The sequence below is a fragment of the Podarcis cretensis genome, assembly GCF_951804945.1.
Source record: "Podarcis cretensis genome assembly, chromosome: 6".
Taxonomy (NCBI): domain Eukaryota; kingdom Metazoa; phylum Chordata; class Lepidosauria; order Squamata; family Lacertidae; genus Podarcis; species Podarcis cretensis.
Window position 1 is genome coordinate 68,252,443 of NC_137175.1, and position 16,334 is coordinate 68,268,776.

The 16,334-nt window shown below is 40.6% G+C and overlaps 1 protein-coding gene across 4 annotated transcripts in view; it reads left to right on the forward strand.

The window, feature by feature from the left end:
• The window catches only part of MIGA1 (mitoguardin 1), a 36,990-nt gene extending 21,124 nt beyond the window's left edge, over nucleotides 1-15,866 (forward strand). For all 4 annotated transcript variants that reach the window (XM_079981952.1, XM_079981950.1, XM_079981953.1 and 1 more), the window contains exons 8-16: nucleotides 3,031-3,131; nucleotides 5,653-5,771; nucleotides 5,919-5,991; nucleotides 6,920-7,006; nucleotides 7,569-7,667; nucleotides 7,935-8,069; nucleotides 12,901-12,954; nucleotides 14,505-14,621; nucleotides 15,007-15,866. In XM_079981952.1, coding sequence (XP_079838078.1) covers nucleotides 3,031-3,131; nucleotides 5,653-5,771; nucleotides 5,919-5,991; nucleotides 6,920-7,006; nucleotides 7,569-7,667; nucleotides 7,935-8,069; nucleotides 12,901-12,954; nucleotides 14,505-14,621; nucleotides 15,007-15,225 — 1,004 coding nt within the window. In that variant the 3' untranslated portion in view covers nucleotides 15,226-15,866. The remainder of the gene's footprint in view (nucleotides 1-3,030; nucleotides 3,132-5,652; nucleotides 5,772-5,918; nucleotides 5,992-6,919; nucleotides 7,007-7,568; nucleotides 7,668-7,934; nucleotides 8,070-12,900; nucleotides 12,955-14,504; nucleotides 14,622-15,006) is intronic.
• Nucleotides 15,867-16,334: the final 468 nt, after the last annotated feature.

Consider the following 16,334-nt stretch of genomic DNA (forward strand, 5'->3'; position numbering starts at 1 on the left):
AAATATACAAGTACATTGGACAAATTTGTCCATGAATTGGACAAATTCCTGGCAGCTAAGGCTACTAATCACAATGGATTTATGCATCTATGGGGGACAAGAGTGGGAAAGGGACTTGATGTAGCTTTCGTCTGATTTCAACAGGACTCATGTTACGGCTACAGAAAGATAGTGGGTTCCTAATCCGATTTTTATTTTTCCCAGTCTGCCCTTTCAGAGAGCCCCAGCACTTCTCTTCAATCCAGGAGGTGGCAGGCAGTGGGCGACATGAGCTTTCAGCATAGTCTGGGAAAGCTGGGGAATGGCCTGGCATAGTGCCCAGAATGATGCTGTGCCCAAAGAGGAAGCTGGCTGTTGAGAACAGGTGGGCTGGGAACCGTGAACTGGCTGGCCATTTTAATTGTGATAGAGGCTGCCAAGAGGAGAGACAGAAGCATTTTGTTCAAGGGCACTTTTTGAAGAAGATGGCATTTTTTTGAAGAGTGTGCAGATAGCAGAGTGGTTTCTGTAGGTTTCATATTTATTCAATTGCTATAATGCCTTCATCCAATGATCACCGGACAGTTTACAATATAAAGACACAAAAAATACATACTATCATAACAAACAAAAACAATTCCCCCCCAGTTTAAAAGGCCATAGATTGTTTACTTAGCCAAAGGCCTGGGGAGAAGGGTTTTGGCATGTTTTGGTCCAGGCGCCTAAAGAAAATGCTTTCTTGAGAATGCCCTGGTTTTTTTTGTTTGCTTCTGGATGCTCCTACCTGAAGCATGATGGTTGTTGTTGTTTAGTCGTTTAGTCGTGTCCGACTCTTCGTGAGCCCATGGACCAGAGCACACCAGGCACTCCTGTCTCCCACTGCCCCCTGCAGTTTGGTCAATCTCATGCTGGTAGCTTCGAGAACACTGTCCAACCATGATGGTAGAAGCAGGGGTGGCTAACCAGGCTCTCTCCAGCTTATGGGAGCCACCTCTGTCTTAAAGGGGAAAGGGAAAGGAAGGGGGAATTGTAATGGTTGAGAAAAACAGTCAGCCCAATAAAATATACGACCCCAAATTAGATGTGTTTGAAAGGAAGCTCTCAGTGTTTGAGAAATAAGGTGCATAATTGATTTTTTTTAACACACACAAACACAACAAGAAATCTCTCTCAATACATTGCATTTTACATTATATTTATACTTTGTCTGGATCTGTTTTGTTGCTTTTATGCCCGTTTGTAAGGACAACAGGTGTGGTATGTTTTCTATTCCACTATCAGCTTACTTTCCTTTTTCTTCAGGAATGCCTGCTGAGAATAAAGTAGCTTGTAATTTGGAACGAGAGTTTTTTGTAACCAATGGGGGCGCAGAGCCAGAGCCACTGTGGGAGTTCCTAGACTGCCTTGTCAAAAGCCAGCTGTTTGTGAGAGTGACGGGGCAAAAAGCATGGTGCAAAGGGCACACTTGGTGTTGTGTTTGAGCAAGGACTGGGGCTCTCTTGGCGGTCCACCACTTTTTCACGTGATTGACAGTGCTGCTGTTTGGAGGGATGGTGGCAGGGATTATGCGCGCCGTGTGCACAAGCTTCATCTGAAGTAAACATATTGGAAGTTTAAAATAGCATCTCTTCAGCTGAATGATGGGGACTGTGAGGGCATAAAGGGCTGAGGAGACCTTGTGACTAAGAGAGAGCCCCATTTTTATGACATGAGAGTGTATCTTTGTGGCAATTAATGTGAACAATTAGAAATTAACGTAATATACTCTTTAGGTACAACTGAATTAGAACTAAAGCGAGTGGGTAAACTGAGGAACTTCGTTTTCTACATCTGTGAGGTAAATTTTAAAGGATCAGTTGGTTAGCCTTACAAAATTGGTTTGTAAACCAATAGGTATATTCATGGTGATGGAGGTAATAGGTAATTTGGAACATTAAAAAGAGAGCATATTTGTTTCTCTATCCTCCAGTATTTTGGAATATATAAACTGAAGTAGAAGACACTAATGGGATAACTCTGTAATCATTGGACGGGGGCATTAGCTTGATCAAATCGTAAATTAGAGAACATTTGTGAACGTTTTTTCAGAAGCTGAATGTACAATGTGGCTTCTGCGGCCTCCAGTTGAGTGCAGGAAGCTCCTGCAGCCAATCAGGAGCCGCGCCTTGGTTTTCGAACCATTTCGGGAGTCAAACAGACTCCCGGAACGGATTAAGTTTGAGAACCAAGGTACCGCTGTACTTAGGCTGAAAAAGTCGTAAGTCAGGGTAGGGAGAAACACCCTTGTATCTAAGGTTTGATACAATCTTCTATTGCGGTTTTATTCTTGAGTAGCTTCAGGCTTTGTGCATTAAAGCTAAAGCCTGTGGCTGCTTCCCTGCTAAAGTGTAAATAATTTCACTCTTTGATTGACTTAGGAAATCCAGCAACACCTAAAGACAAGGCAGTCTAGAAGGACTGTGGTTTCTTAAATAAGTACGTTGAAACATATAAGAGAGCCAGTATTTCAGGCTGTTATGCTCTGGGCTTCATGAAAATGAGTTGGGCGGCAGGTGTATCAAGCAGCTGTGCATTCCTGGAGCTTTCATTGTGCTGGTGTCTCTTCTCTCAAGCTGTCCTAAACAGTGTGTGTGTAGAAAAAAGCGTTCTGTAATGAAGTGCACTTGTCACTATGCCTTTGGATAAACTAGTTATTGTATGCCAGACATTACATTTGTGCATTGAAATATTTGCTACCTACTGTCTGTGGTTTGAACTGTGCCATAAGGTTGGCATAATTTTGCCATGCATCTATTTAACTTTCTTTTCCTAGCTCATTTTTGTAAGCCTCTTATGTATTTTCAGGGGCCACAGGAGTCTGCAGAGCCGAGGTGGGTGGGAATTGGTGGGGAAAAAACCTCATTTCCTTCTCCTCTCCAGTGGTTGTGTCCTGTGAAACTCTACTTGGTGGGAAGTCTGGATCCAACCCTTTCTCTTTCATCAACATTAGCTGGCACTATAATGAAAATCCTCAAGGTGTTTTAATGTAAGGTTTTTCTCTCTCTTTATAAGATAAAGACACCGATATCACTGTAAAGGATAATACCGAAGAATTCAGCCTGCGGGATACATTAAGCATTGGATCAACAGATTCATTTGTTTCAGCTGCTGAGGTATGTTGGAAGTAGTGTTCGCTGCTTTATTGCGTAGCCATCATGCCACTTCTGAATTCTGCTAAACAGGAATGACTTTCTCTTAGAGTAGAATATCTGCGAAAAATGCATTCAAATGCACAGTGGTCTGCAGACTGATTGTAGCCTTCTGACACTTTAAAAAAGGGTAGATAAACAGTTAAAAGATGCATGAAGTCATCACACATAATGAAATGTTTACAGGTACACAGGTTCCATCCTTTTCCCTATACTCTTTCCATGTAGGGAGCTTGTAGTGTCTGAAGTGAGGATAAAAGTGATATTCTCATGAATTCACCAGAAAGGCAATATGAGCATACTCTGGTGAGCACTGCTTTAATAACTTCTTGCCAAGAAGTATGACACTTTTTGGAGGCCCTGGGCCACCATGCTTCTGGAATCTGTAGTCCCCAACTGATCGAAAGCTCAGCATCCACTCCTTTCATTTTTAGCCTGAGACAGCTGTGTGTTGGATGTCATCTGCCACTTATTCAACACAGAACACTCGTATTAGAGCATGGTTTGTATGCCTGATGGTGAAGGAGGGCTGAGTTGGGGGATAATGTTACTTTTTGTCTGCTTGTAAGGAGCACATCTAGCCCAGATCTCAGATAGCTTCCCTTCATAGCAGGAATCCTGGAGTGAGAGTTGGATTTTGAAGTGCTGTTGTGCAAATATAGCCTGGCCAGTCACTTAAAGGATCTTAAATGGGAGTAGTTACACAGTGCAACAGGCAGCGTTCTAATCTTCCTGCATCAGAAACAATGGTACACTTTTACCTTAATTGGGATGCATGTTGAGAGATTTAGCGGAAATAGCTTCAATTAACCTCATAGATAATGGACTCGCAAATGCTTTGACGTTTAGATCACAATCCTTAACCTCATTACTGGGAAGTAACTTCAGTTTATTTCAGCGAGACTTGCTTCCAGGGGAACATGCTTAGGATTTCAGCCAAAGTTTGTATTACTGAAATAATACCCCATTCCATGTTATCAGTGGATATATTCTGCTCCAGAGTAAACAGGTTTTGGATCACTGCAGCCTTCCTTTCCAAACACTGGGCTATCTCTATACACATCTGCAGCAGCAGAGGGCCTTGCTGGGCCTCCCCGCTGCGGCAGGGGATCCTGCTATACCTCCCCACAGTGGCAAAGGGTGCCCCATGCTCCCCCAAAGCAGTAGAGGGCTTTGCTGCACTTCTCTGTGGCAGCAGAGGGTTATTCTCTGTGCAAGGTATTTCCCTCTCTTGAGCGAACGTACAAATCGATGCCCAAGTTTGCTTGTTTTCTTCTTCCCTCATCTTTTCATCTTTGGCCTTACAGAAGCCGCTCTGGGAGTGGCTAAAAGTGCTTTCTGTAAATGAAAGCATTGCTTGCAGCCTGCCACTTGAAAATACATGGCTCCTGCAACACCATGAACTTTCATTTAATGTGAAGCACATAATGCCTGTTAAAACATTCTAGAAATAAATTGTGGCAGTGCTGCTGCTGATTACACCCAGTAGCAGAAACCAAATAGAAGAGTTTAAGGAGTTTGAGTTTAAGGGAACTGATTTCTGTTGTTGGTAACAAAAACTAATATTGGTGTCTGTAGGCTGTATGAAATGTAAGTTTGGGAGGACTACATGTACCAGTAATGCAAAGTTCCTGTAGAAATCGCTGAAGTGGTTTTGAAGGGCCCTTTCCCTGTTGACTGACAACTTTCCTTGACAACACTGGTTTTGGCTTTGCTTGCTGCATATTAAACTTCTCTTATGGGTGTTTCTGCAACAGCACATGACTGAGCTGCACCATGGACCTGTGGGTTGTGGGGAGGGGGTTGCATAGTCCCTGCCATCATGAAACATGCTGCTGTGTGAGTTTTCTTTTCAGTTTTTAACTGCCCTCCCTTAAAATGCTTTAGAATCCTATTATTCTGTTTGCAATCCCTCCCTTGGTAAAATATAATTAGAAGGTGGCTTGTAAATTATCTCTCCCCTTCCTTGCATGTCTTGGCTTTTCTGGAATGTGCCACAAAAGCAGTTGGGCACTCACAAGCATTCAGCTGTTGCTGCAAAGTGCTACTCCGACGCAACAGCTACTAAAGACCGTTTTAATACTATATGATTACAAAGTCTCTTTCCCATGCTTTGCACATTAAGAATGTCCGTTTTAAATGGAAGATGCATTGAAAGTTCTTGCCTTATGGAAGGCAAACTGTTAGTTGGGCTAGCGTTCAAGTGACAAGCTATGTGATGTAGCCCTCAGCTCTGGCTTGCCTTGCATGGATGCCAGCTATCCATTTCTGCTCCTCGGGGACATGATTCAGCAGCAGGCCCTTGTCCCAGTGTGTCACTGTGGCTTTTCTTTGCAAGCTGCAGTACTGGAAATTTATCTTTTAACTAATGTCGAAAGAGATGGATCTTGCATAGAAATAACACAAAGGGCATTTAGTTCTTGATATTGGTGGAAGTGTTTCAGGATGTTAGCCAGCTGATCTTGAGAAGGTCTCCCTCTTCTAGCTTGCAGAACACAAAGAGAGCCGCAACTCTTATAATCTGGATTCGCTATGCCATTGCCCATTATACGAAGAGGCTATGCACCTGGCAGAAGAGGGCAAGATTTATTCACGAGTCTTACGGTACTAAATGCTTTCCCTAATATTACTTGCACATTTTCTAAAAGCAAAACAGTGCTTTGTATGCAATATTTTTTATATTGACTTGAGTTAAAGAGCAAGTCAACCGTTAAGTTTCAAGTGCCTTTTTGTTGTTGTCTCTGTAAATAGGACTGATACGTTGGAGTGTCTGGGCGACAGTGACTTTCTTGCTAAGCTCCATTGTATCCGCCAAGCTTTTCAGGTAAATGTTCAATCAGCTCCTTAAGGCTGACCTCCATACCACATAGGCACAAAACTCCTGTGGCAGTAGGTTTTCTAACAGATCAGCCAAACCGCCCAATCATCAAGGGTAATTGTGATTTGTTATATGGGGTTGTATTCAATATAGCTTCTTAGTCACATACTATTTAAGTTCTATGTATATAAATCGGGAGGACGCCAGCAACAGAGGCCTTGTTTCCTACCAGTGTATTTCACAATTGATAGCTAATTCTTTCTGCCATTAGCATCTTCTCTATCTGTCTCTGTCTGTATCCTCGAAACCTTTCAAAGTAAGTTTGCTTGGAAAATGGGCTATTTTCAGGGAGAACTGGTTGGCAGCAGTGCTATTTTTCTAGAAAAGAGGTGCCAGAACTCACCATGAGCATCTCCCTTGTTCTCTTATAATAGCAACTGAGTTCTGCAATCGACACAAGATAATATCACCAAGGCAACTATCGGTAAACAAACATTAAACGTCCATAAAAATGGCAAAAGTAGTTTCTTTCTCAAATAGGTTTTGTCTTAAACAATAGCAAACACAGTAAATGAAGAGTCCACTTGTGATATACCAGTGGTTCAGTGCTCATTTCACCGCTAAAGAGCTTAGTCATCGAGCTTTGTAGTAAATAATATACAAGAGAAGATAGTATGTAAACGAGTTAAAGCAGGTATATCTGTCCCCATCTGCGTGTTTCCATCGGGAGGAGCATAGAAAGAGGACAATGTCCTTCGGTTTGTTCCAGCTGAAAAAAAGCCCTGGTTGATAGAATTAAAAGAAATGTTGTAAGCCGCTCAGAGTGGCTGGGGTAACCCAGTCAGATTGGCGGGGTACAAAATTTTATTATTTATTAAGACAAGGTAAGAATGTAAGTGATCTCAGATGGGTAATACCTAGTGATCCATTACAGGTAATCTTTTCCAACACCGCAAATAGAATATTTCTTGCTGAAAGTGGAAGAAAAATCTTGTGCGCGCTAATCATGAGAGCTAGAAAGGTAAACACTTTTGTTTAATTAATTTGTATGGTGGATTTAATTTTCAAGAAAGCTTTATGGTCACAGGCTATAATCCTAATGCCACTTGCCTTGAGAATAAACCCCATTGAATTTGATAGGACTTACTTCTGAGTAGACATGATTATTTCCCCGTAGTTGCCTCCTCTCATTGTGAAGTAAGCAGCAAGTATTCATATTTGGCAGACCTGATTCTGAAAGGTGGTACGTTCTGTAATTGTTTGCAGCCATGGATTTTGATTGTCCAAACAAGAATGTCCTTACAAACACATTCAAGTCACTATATATGCTAAGGTGCAGTCCAGCATCTGCATTGATCTCAGTTTCAGTGACAGCGCTGTATAAACATTCCAGTTGTGCTGACAGAGCTGCTCCAGTTGAAATGAATCACAAAGGAGTTCCATGTGTTCTTCAGAGCATTGGACTGAAGCCAGTCTTTCTAGATTACTCAGGCTCTAAATGGAAGCAATTATTATCTCTAATTAAGTACTAAAGAAACATGCATAATTTGTCTCCTGCTTGTTGGTTTCCCCCCCCCCCACAGAACCCAAAGAAATTTGAGGAAGTATTTGATGAAATGATCTCTTTCTTAGAGCAGTCTGATCATTGGGCTAATACTGAAATGGAGCTTGCTGCTTGGGGAGTAAGTATGTGTTATAAAAAATTAGTTCAATAGTTTGTAAATGTTATCTCTCCCTGGTTAGACAATTGCAATTCCCTTATTGTTCTTTATTTTGTCTCTATTTCAGGGTGTCAATTTTATTACTTTAGTCTGTCTGCTTAGACAGTTTATTAAACAATTTCACTAAAATCTGTTGTTTTTCCCCCAGTGTCATTTAGGCTATTATTATAGACCTGGAAGTTGTATAAATGAGGTCAGTAACTTTATAAATATTCCGATGCTCTGCAGGTGAAACATCTAAATTTCTATGATGTTGTTCTGGACTTCGTATTAATGGATTCCTTTGAAGATTTAGAGAATCCACCTATGTCTATACAAAATGTGGTCAATAACAATTGGCTGAATTCCTCTTTCAAAGAAACTGTAAGTGGCTTTGTTTGGTTCCATGCTTTCATATGGGGGTTGCAGAATATTGGACAGGTAACTTAATGATTGCATTCCTCTGAGCAGTATTTAAATTTAGAGGAAATTACATTATGATTGGATAATCTGTTTCAGATTCCTTTTACTCATTAAGCAGTTGTGATTCATACCTGCAAGAACCTTAATTGGCTTTCTGCAGACAACTAATCTGCATAAAATTTAGCCACGAAACTCGCATATTTTGGATCAAGTCGTAGTCTTAGTACTTTGTATAATAAAAGGAAATGTCTGCAAGAGTGAAAATATATTAATCTTTTTTATCCACATATCTAAGCCATTAAAAATACATATAGCAAATTCTGTCCCAGGCACCCCCAAACTCAGCCCTCCAGCTGTTTTGGGACTACAACTCCCATCATTCCTAGCTAACAGGACCAGTGGTCAGGGATGATGGGAATTGTAGTCCCAAAACAGCTGGAGGGCTGAGTTTGGGGGTGCCTGCTTTATCCAATTTGCCCACCTGGGCCTTCGTGTCACAGAGAGATCTGTTCAGTAGTTGTTGAAAGTTACTTTCTCAAAAGAAATGGTTCCACTCCATGATTGGTGACTAACAACAAGACTTGTGCAAGCATACATGCATTCATAGACACTGGTTTTGCTTGGATTCAGCTGACACAGACACCCATCAAGAAGTGCAAAGCAGTGAAGTTTGAAGAATAACTGCCACCTCATTTCACAGTCTGAACTGATTTAATGAATGAAGAATGGCACCTTAAACTACACAGATGAAGCATGTCATTTTAAGAAATTGCATTGCACTGATCACATATGTTGGAACCTCCAAACCTATTAGGTCACCCTTGCATGTGGCCAGGGTGATTGCAATTGGGCCACCTATGGAATAGGCTATCTTACATGGTCTTTTCTTGGAATGAGGACCCCTGTAGTTTACCAGTATGTGTAAAATTTGCAACACAACAGTGCATTCTAAGGATCTGTTTATAGTTAACATGTGTGAAGTTATCTTGAATATACAGCCTTGCTTAAGAACCTAAAGAACTGCCATGTGGGATCACACTAAGATCCATTAAGTCCAGCCTTCTTTGCAATAATTCCACATCACTGCGAGTACAGAAACTTTGTTAGAAACGCTGCTTTTTAAGCTCTCAGATACCACTTCCTTCAAGTCATCATGCCACTCCATGTTGAGTGCCATTGCTGAGTATTGCTGACTTTCACATTTTATAAAACAACAACAACCCAGGACATCTATGTAAGTATCAGCGTGATGTAGGAGAGCCAGTATGGTGTAGTGATTAAGAGCAGTAGACTTCTAATCTGGTGAACCGGGTTCGCTTCCCCACTCCTCCACATGCAGCTGCTGGGTGACCTTGGGCTAGTCACACGTTTCTGAAGTCTCTCAGCCTCACTCACCTCACAGAGTTTTTGTTGTGGGGGAGGAAGGGAAAGGAGATTGTTAGCTGCTTTGAGACTCCTTAGGGTAGTGATAAAGCGGGATATCAAATCCAAACTCTTCTCCTTCTCCTTCTTAGGATGGTATAGCGATCCTCAAATATTTGGTACCATATTTTTGGTATGGCACAAAATTTCTATAAAATAATTATATAAAATTTCTACAAAAGTGTGCTGCACTGTTAGATCTTAGGCTCACCTGCTGTGATGAATTGGGTGGTCCCAAAGCACCAGTTTTGAGAGTCCCATGGACTGCAAGAAGATCAAACCTATCCATTCTGAAGGAAATCAGCCCTGAGTGCTCACTGGAAGGACAGATCCTGAAGCTGAAGCTCCAATACTTTGGCCACCTCATGAGAAGAGAAGACTCCCTGGAAAAGACCCTGAAGGTTGGGAAAGATTGAGGGCACAAGGAGAAGGGGACAGCAGAGGACGAGATGGTTGGACAGTGTTCTCGAAGCTACAAACATGAGTCTGACCAAACTGCGGGAGGCAGTGGAAGACAGAAGTGCCTGGTGTGCTCTGGTCCATGGGGTCACAAAGGGTCGGACACGACTAAACGACTAAACAACAAAGCACCAATTGCTACAGCCTAGGAAAACAACCATTAATAGTGTAAACTGCACACAATTTCCAGGGATTGGCCATGTGAGGAGCAAACATTGGTAGCATCAAGTCATTGGGGGGGGGGGGAATCCCCCTGGGATCTGTAATTATTAAAAGCGCAAGCATGCGTCCCGGAATCTCATATGATACCTCCAGCCAAAAACCTTGTACTTCTGGACACACCTACCACAGAAGAAAATGGTTCTCGCTCACTTGGCATATTTCTTCCTGCGCTCAGCAGAAAATCTGTTATTTATGTGATGCATTTTTACTGGTGTCATGTGCCAGCAGTGGACCTGTTTCAACATGGATTAATGGGTTCTGGCTGCTATTGTATGCATAGGTATGTCCCAATATCTGAGAGAAGTGCTGCTGGCTCCCCCCCCCCCAGAGTTGCTATGGTGAATAATATTTAATATTCTGCTAACAGAATCCTTCAGCTATTGCCTTGGTGTAAAACTGACTTGATCTTTCAAGATGGTAGCTGGAGATCAGTTTTGTCAGTTCACTAGGATTACAGCTTGGATCTTCTCCTCTTGAGTGGTTAATGCTCCAGGTCTATGATGAACCCCATGAGACCAGATACTTCTGCAACCTAAGATAGACAAGTCTGTGGAATTTGCTCCTATGAAAGGTGATGGTAGCCATCAACCTGGATGGCTTTTAAAGAGGAATAGGCAGATTTGTGGAGGATAAAATGCTGAAAATGATGTTTACACGTGGGAATCCCTGTTGAGAAAGTTATACATAATGATCTTCAATCAATGACAACTTTAAGCACAGAGTTAAAGTTGCAAAACCCATTAACTTCAATAGGACTTGAGGGTGACCAGCTCTCATTGGACTCATTGGAAATGGAAGGAATAAAACTATCTATCTATTATTAAAATTTGTATACCGTCCTATACCCCTGTCCTATAAAAAAACAAACTAGATAATAAAAACAATAACAACCCAATAACCTCCCTCCCCAACGCATTTTAAAAGGGCATTTTATTCTTGTCTTGATATCTTGTTTTGTTTTCCCCTCCTGTTGGATATATGATTAGATAGACACATAGAGACAGACTTTTTCTCAATGGAATTTTGTCAGCGTTTTGCCTCCCAGTACTGAAGTAGCATTCCATTCCATTCAAATTCTGTTATGCCCTATGGGAGACAAAAGTTTTTGCCATCTGTATATTGTATTATTCCAATCCTTATTAGGACAAAACTGCTTAGCTGTGTCAAAAACTATTTGAAGTATGTTTTTTTTCTTAAGTGAGTGTGTTGGGGGTTTTTTAACAGTGTGGTCAAAACAAAAGTATGTGGTTTGTTCTTTGTTTTTATGGTTGCAAATACTTCTGGCTTTAAAACATATTTTGGCATTTAAATGCGCTGGGGATTTTGGCTTGCATTTAAGCTCTAATATTATTAAAATATGAAAAGCAGAAAGGATTTATTTACAGTCATATAACATAATACTAAAGCTATAGATTTCAGAAGGCATTGGCGAAAAGGTCGCTTCGCCAAGTTGGCAAGAAGAACTGTTACATAGCTGGGTGCCTGCTATTGGAGCAGTTAAAACTGACTAAAAGTATGCACATTTCTGAGTTTAGCAGACCAAGAAGAAAAGCCTTATTAGCAAACTTATGTACAAAATAGTAAGTAATCTAACTTTAGAAAACAAAGTTCCTAAGCAGAAAGAGAGAGAGAGATAGATTGATTGATTTGGTCTAGCACTGTATAAAGCACCAAAGTATTGCTGCTTTTTTAGTATACTGAAACATTCCATGGAGTTTGGAAACTAGCATAAGAACAGTTGTACTGTGTCAGCTGAGCTGCCCTTTGAACCCAGCTTCCTGCCTTTTTAAATGTAGCCAGATCAAGATGCTGCAGAAACTATAGTACAGCTCTCTTTGCTAAGAGACAATTTAGCAGAAGTCACACACAGACACACACATATGATCCTGATCCTACTGATTTCACTTGACGGTCCAACAGAATAGCACCCTGATTCAGAAGCTTCCTGCGACTGGAAGCTGTTTTGCATGCAACAAGAATATGTCCAACTTTGAGCTTTTCAAGCAAAGTCATACTAACAATTGTGTGAGGAGGAGGAGCCCACACTTGTCCTATGTCTCTGCTAAGGTTCCCACTTTCATTCTTTGTGTGTATAGTGTTTTTTTTATTGTGTGTGAAATCGTGCACCTCATTAAAAATGCACAAGTCTTTCTGTGATTGACATGGACATATGTCTTTTACTCTCTCTTTTCCCCTTGGTTGTGATCCTACCTTTCCTTGATTATCACACTTTCCCTGCTAATACTAATGCAGGTGCGCCATTGACCTCTTTTTTCCTATACTTATTTTAACATAAGTTGAGCCTGTCAACTTGACAATCAACAACCCAATAGTAATTTAAAAACCTTAAACTTAAAATAAGACAATTTCAAAATTAGGAAAATTACCAGCTGGTTTTATGTAATGAATATTTCTAAATAGGTAAGTACATTAGGGTGGAATCGAACACTGAATGAATGTCGGCTTGCACAAAGGTCCTGCATCATCTTCTATTCCCCCTGCCCCACGGCAGTCCATTCACCCTAAGAATATGTTCATAGGTTTCCCCAATTCCACCAGAGCAGATTCTGAGAGAGTGCAGGTAGGGAGGAGAGGAGAGTGAAGTCTCATTGTGCAAGTGGAAGTTTGCTCTTCTTGGGCACATAGTGTTGGGTATAACCCTTACTTCTCTTCTTCTTCTGACTCTTAGGCTGTGGCTTCAAGCTGCTGGTCAGTTTTGAAACAAAAAAAGCAACAAATGAAGGTAAGCAGGTTTTACTTTTTTAAATTACTTTTGTAGGTATGGGTGGTCTTCTTTGGCGATCACCCGTAGCCGAGTAAGATTGTATTCCATGAACACGGTCTTAACCGTGACTGTGGAGGCCAATTCTGGATCCACATGTCCTTCCACAGTGGAGACATAGGTTTCCGGGCGGGAGTTGATCATGGTGAGGGTTTGCCAAGCATGCTTGCCTCTTAGCACGTTTCTCCCTTTCATCCTGAGTTTGAGTGTCTTCAAAGTCCATGACACGTTTGGTAAAGGCTGTTCTCCAATTGGAGCGCTCGCAGGCCAGGGTTTCCCAGTTGTTGGTGTTTATCCTACATTGTTTTTAGATTCACCTTGAGAGAGTCTTTAAACCTCTTTTGTTGACCACCAGCATTATGCTTTCCATTTTTAAGTTTGGAATAGAGTAGTTGCTTTGGAAGATGATAATCAGACATCTGAACATGTTTTACTTTTTAAAATACTTGTGTAGGTATGGGTATCTAAATTATGGCATGTAATGCTATGCTATAAGTTTTGCAAGGCCACTTGCTAAACCAGCATAGTTATAAATTTCTATACCCTCATTTGCAAGTAACATATATAATTGGGTAAATTATTAGGAATGTGAAGAGAGAAGTGGGAATCATATGCGAGGGCCAGCTTTTATTGTTCAGCGAAGCTAAATTGGGGTGCTATGGCAATAGGACAGTGGTTGAGATACAGCTACTATGGACATGACCCAGCCCTCCCAGGAGACAAATTTATGATTCCACTAGTTAAATGTTGCATCCAGTGAAATCTGAAGGGATCTTTTAGAAGGAGCCGCCTCATTTTATCGACACTGTAAAATCCGCAAGATAAGAATTGAGAAGGGCAGAGGGCCTTGGTGGGTGCAGTGGTGCCCATAGGTGCCATACTGGGGGCTCCAGAAATAGGATAATGTTTGCCATTTTGACATCTAATGGTGAATATCCAATTAAATATAACTTTAATTCTCTATTAACCAGTAAAAGAACAACTATTCACTCTTCCCCAAAAAACTGTAATGCATAAAAATGAAAATGGATCACATGGTTATGGATTGTCCATTTTAAGGTAGCTGGAGAAGGTCCTATGTTCTGTTGTGTCCAGAAGTTTATATATGTATAATGTGGCAAGGGTGCCTAGATATTAGGAATATTTGTACACCTATGAAGAAATCAAAAGTGAAAGCTGGTATGACTTTATTTCACAATATAAATTGGTATATTTAGAAACTTATTAAAAAATAGTGTGGACAAGTGGTGAGTTGGGGGGGGGGAGCTGTGGTTCCTCCAGATTTCATTGGATTCCCAACTGCTAGCCAGGGATGGTTGGGAGTTATAGTTCCAGCAACATCTGAAGGGCGCTAGATTCTCTGCCCCTGGGAAACTTGGCCCTGGTGAATCACTTGCTGAGCAATAAAAGTGAAGCCTCCCCTCTCCTTTAGTGTCTTCATTTGACACAACAGTTTTTCATACGCGGAAGCAGGAAGTGATTTACCTTTTCTGCGCTGATTACCTCTCCAGGTTCCTGATGGCTTCTTTGCACACTTCTATGCTATTTGTGAACACATCAGCCCTGTTCTGGCATGGGGCTTCCTTGGCCCCAGGAATTCTCTGTATGAATTATGCAACTTCTTCAAGGTATGCTGCTTCATTACACCAGGAGAGCTCGTTGCCACTAATTTTAGGTTATGCTATGCTTCTAATAGGTTGTGTTATATTCTGGATTATGTATGTTTTAATAGATTATGTCTGAATAGGATGAGAGTGTTGGAGATACGTGCAAATGTGTATGTGAATCCGGTCTTGGGTGTTTGATTTCCGTTGTTGTGTATACTGTGTATATACGGACAATGACAATAAAATTTATCTATCTATCTATCTATCTATCTATTTGATACTAATACCGATTTAAAAAACAAAACCCAAAAGCAGGCAAAACGAGAAAGAAATACTTCTGTAATAAATCTCGGAGCCTGACAATGATAACAAATAAGTGAATTTGCTTTGTGTTTGTTTTTACCAGGACCAGGTTCTCTATTTCCTGAAAGACATTTTTGACTTTGAAAAGGTGCGGTACTCCACTATAGATAACCTAGCGGAAGACCTTATGCAGTTGCTGATTCGACACACCGATCTTCTTTTGGTTAACCTTGGAGCCGACTCCCTAAGGCATTCCAGTGGCCTTGTTAGTGGATGCGGGGACACGGCAGCCAGTGGCATTTTGGAAGCTAAAGCACAATAGTTTCCTCCTTTTCGTTCTTAACGTGAGCACAATTTTTTGCCGTTTTCTCCCTCAAGGAAAGCTGCCATCGCTTCGGCTTCGGCTTTGGTTTCTTTCTCTTCTTTTTAGCAAGTACCTGAAATCTACAATGTTGTTAAGTATGGACTCAGGGAAGTTAAAAAATATATGGAAAGAATTGCTTGTGGAAAAAAGATACTGCATATGTTTGGAGCAGGTAGCTTAACCGTCACTGGATTTATATGTAATATATCCCAACATATATATATTTTTGAAAAAGGCGAAGTGAAATGTATTTGTGGAAATACCGTGAATTTCCTCTGATATTGTTTGTGACTGAAAGTGATGCAAAGAAACGTGGTATATAGTATACAAGTTTGTCTCGAAGGTTTGCACTGTTGGAATTACCCAGTACAAAGTCTCAAAAGCTCTACCTGACCCTGGCCACACACTTGCCAAGTTATACATTTACTGTTATTTTTACTTAAATGAAGTGCAATATAATGACACTTAGAGTGAAAAATGATTTAACTTTGCCTTGAAAATGTATTTTGTGTGTATAAGCTATAGCTCATTATGTAGCGAAATAAATCGGGGCATTCAGCCTTTGGGCAGCAATGCCGTTCTATAAGCTTTTTTTTTTTTTTTTAAACAAAAAATAATAATAGAGTACAAAGCTCATATTTTTATGTAAATTACCCTTCACTGATATTTTACATTGGAAATCACAGTCTAGGGAGGCCTTAAACAATGCTCTTAAATAATTTAATAATTGGTTGAATCCCCTTGCATCTTTAGAGAGCTTTTAAAACTTTTTACTAGTTGTGAATAAGCTAGTATCTTGTCTTGTTTGAATGTATCAATTAAAGTATATTTTTGAGGGAGGGGGAATGTTATGTCAAAAACAATAATCATGCAACAGACTTAAATACATGTTCCTTTTGTCATTTTAAATTTTGTCTTCGTCTCTTTTGAAAATTCTGGGGTTCAGTTTACGAAGTGACTCTTAGAAAAAGCAAAACTTCACATCTAAGCTTGCATAATACAACCATAAAACGGGATATCAGAATAAAATGGTACTACAGTAAAACATTGTGAAGGCCTGGGCATAC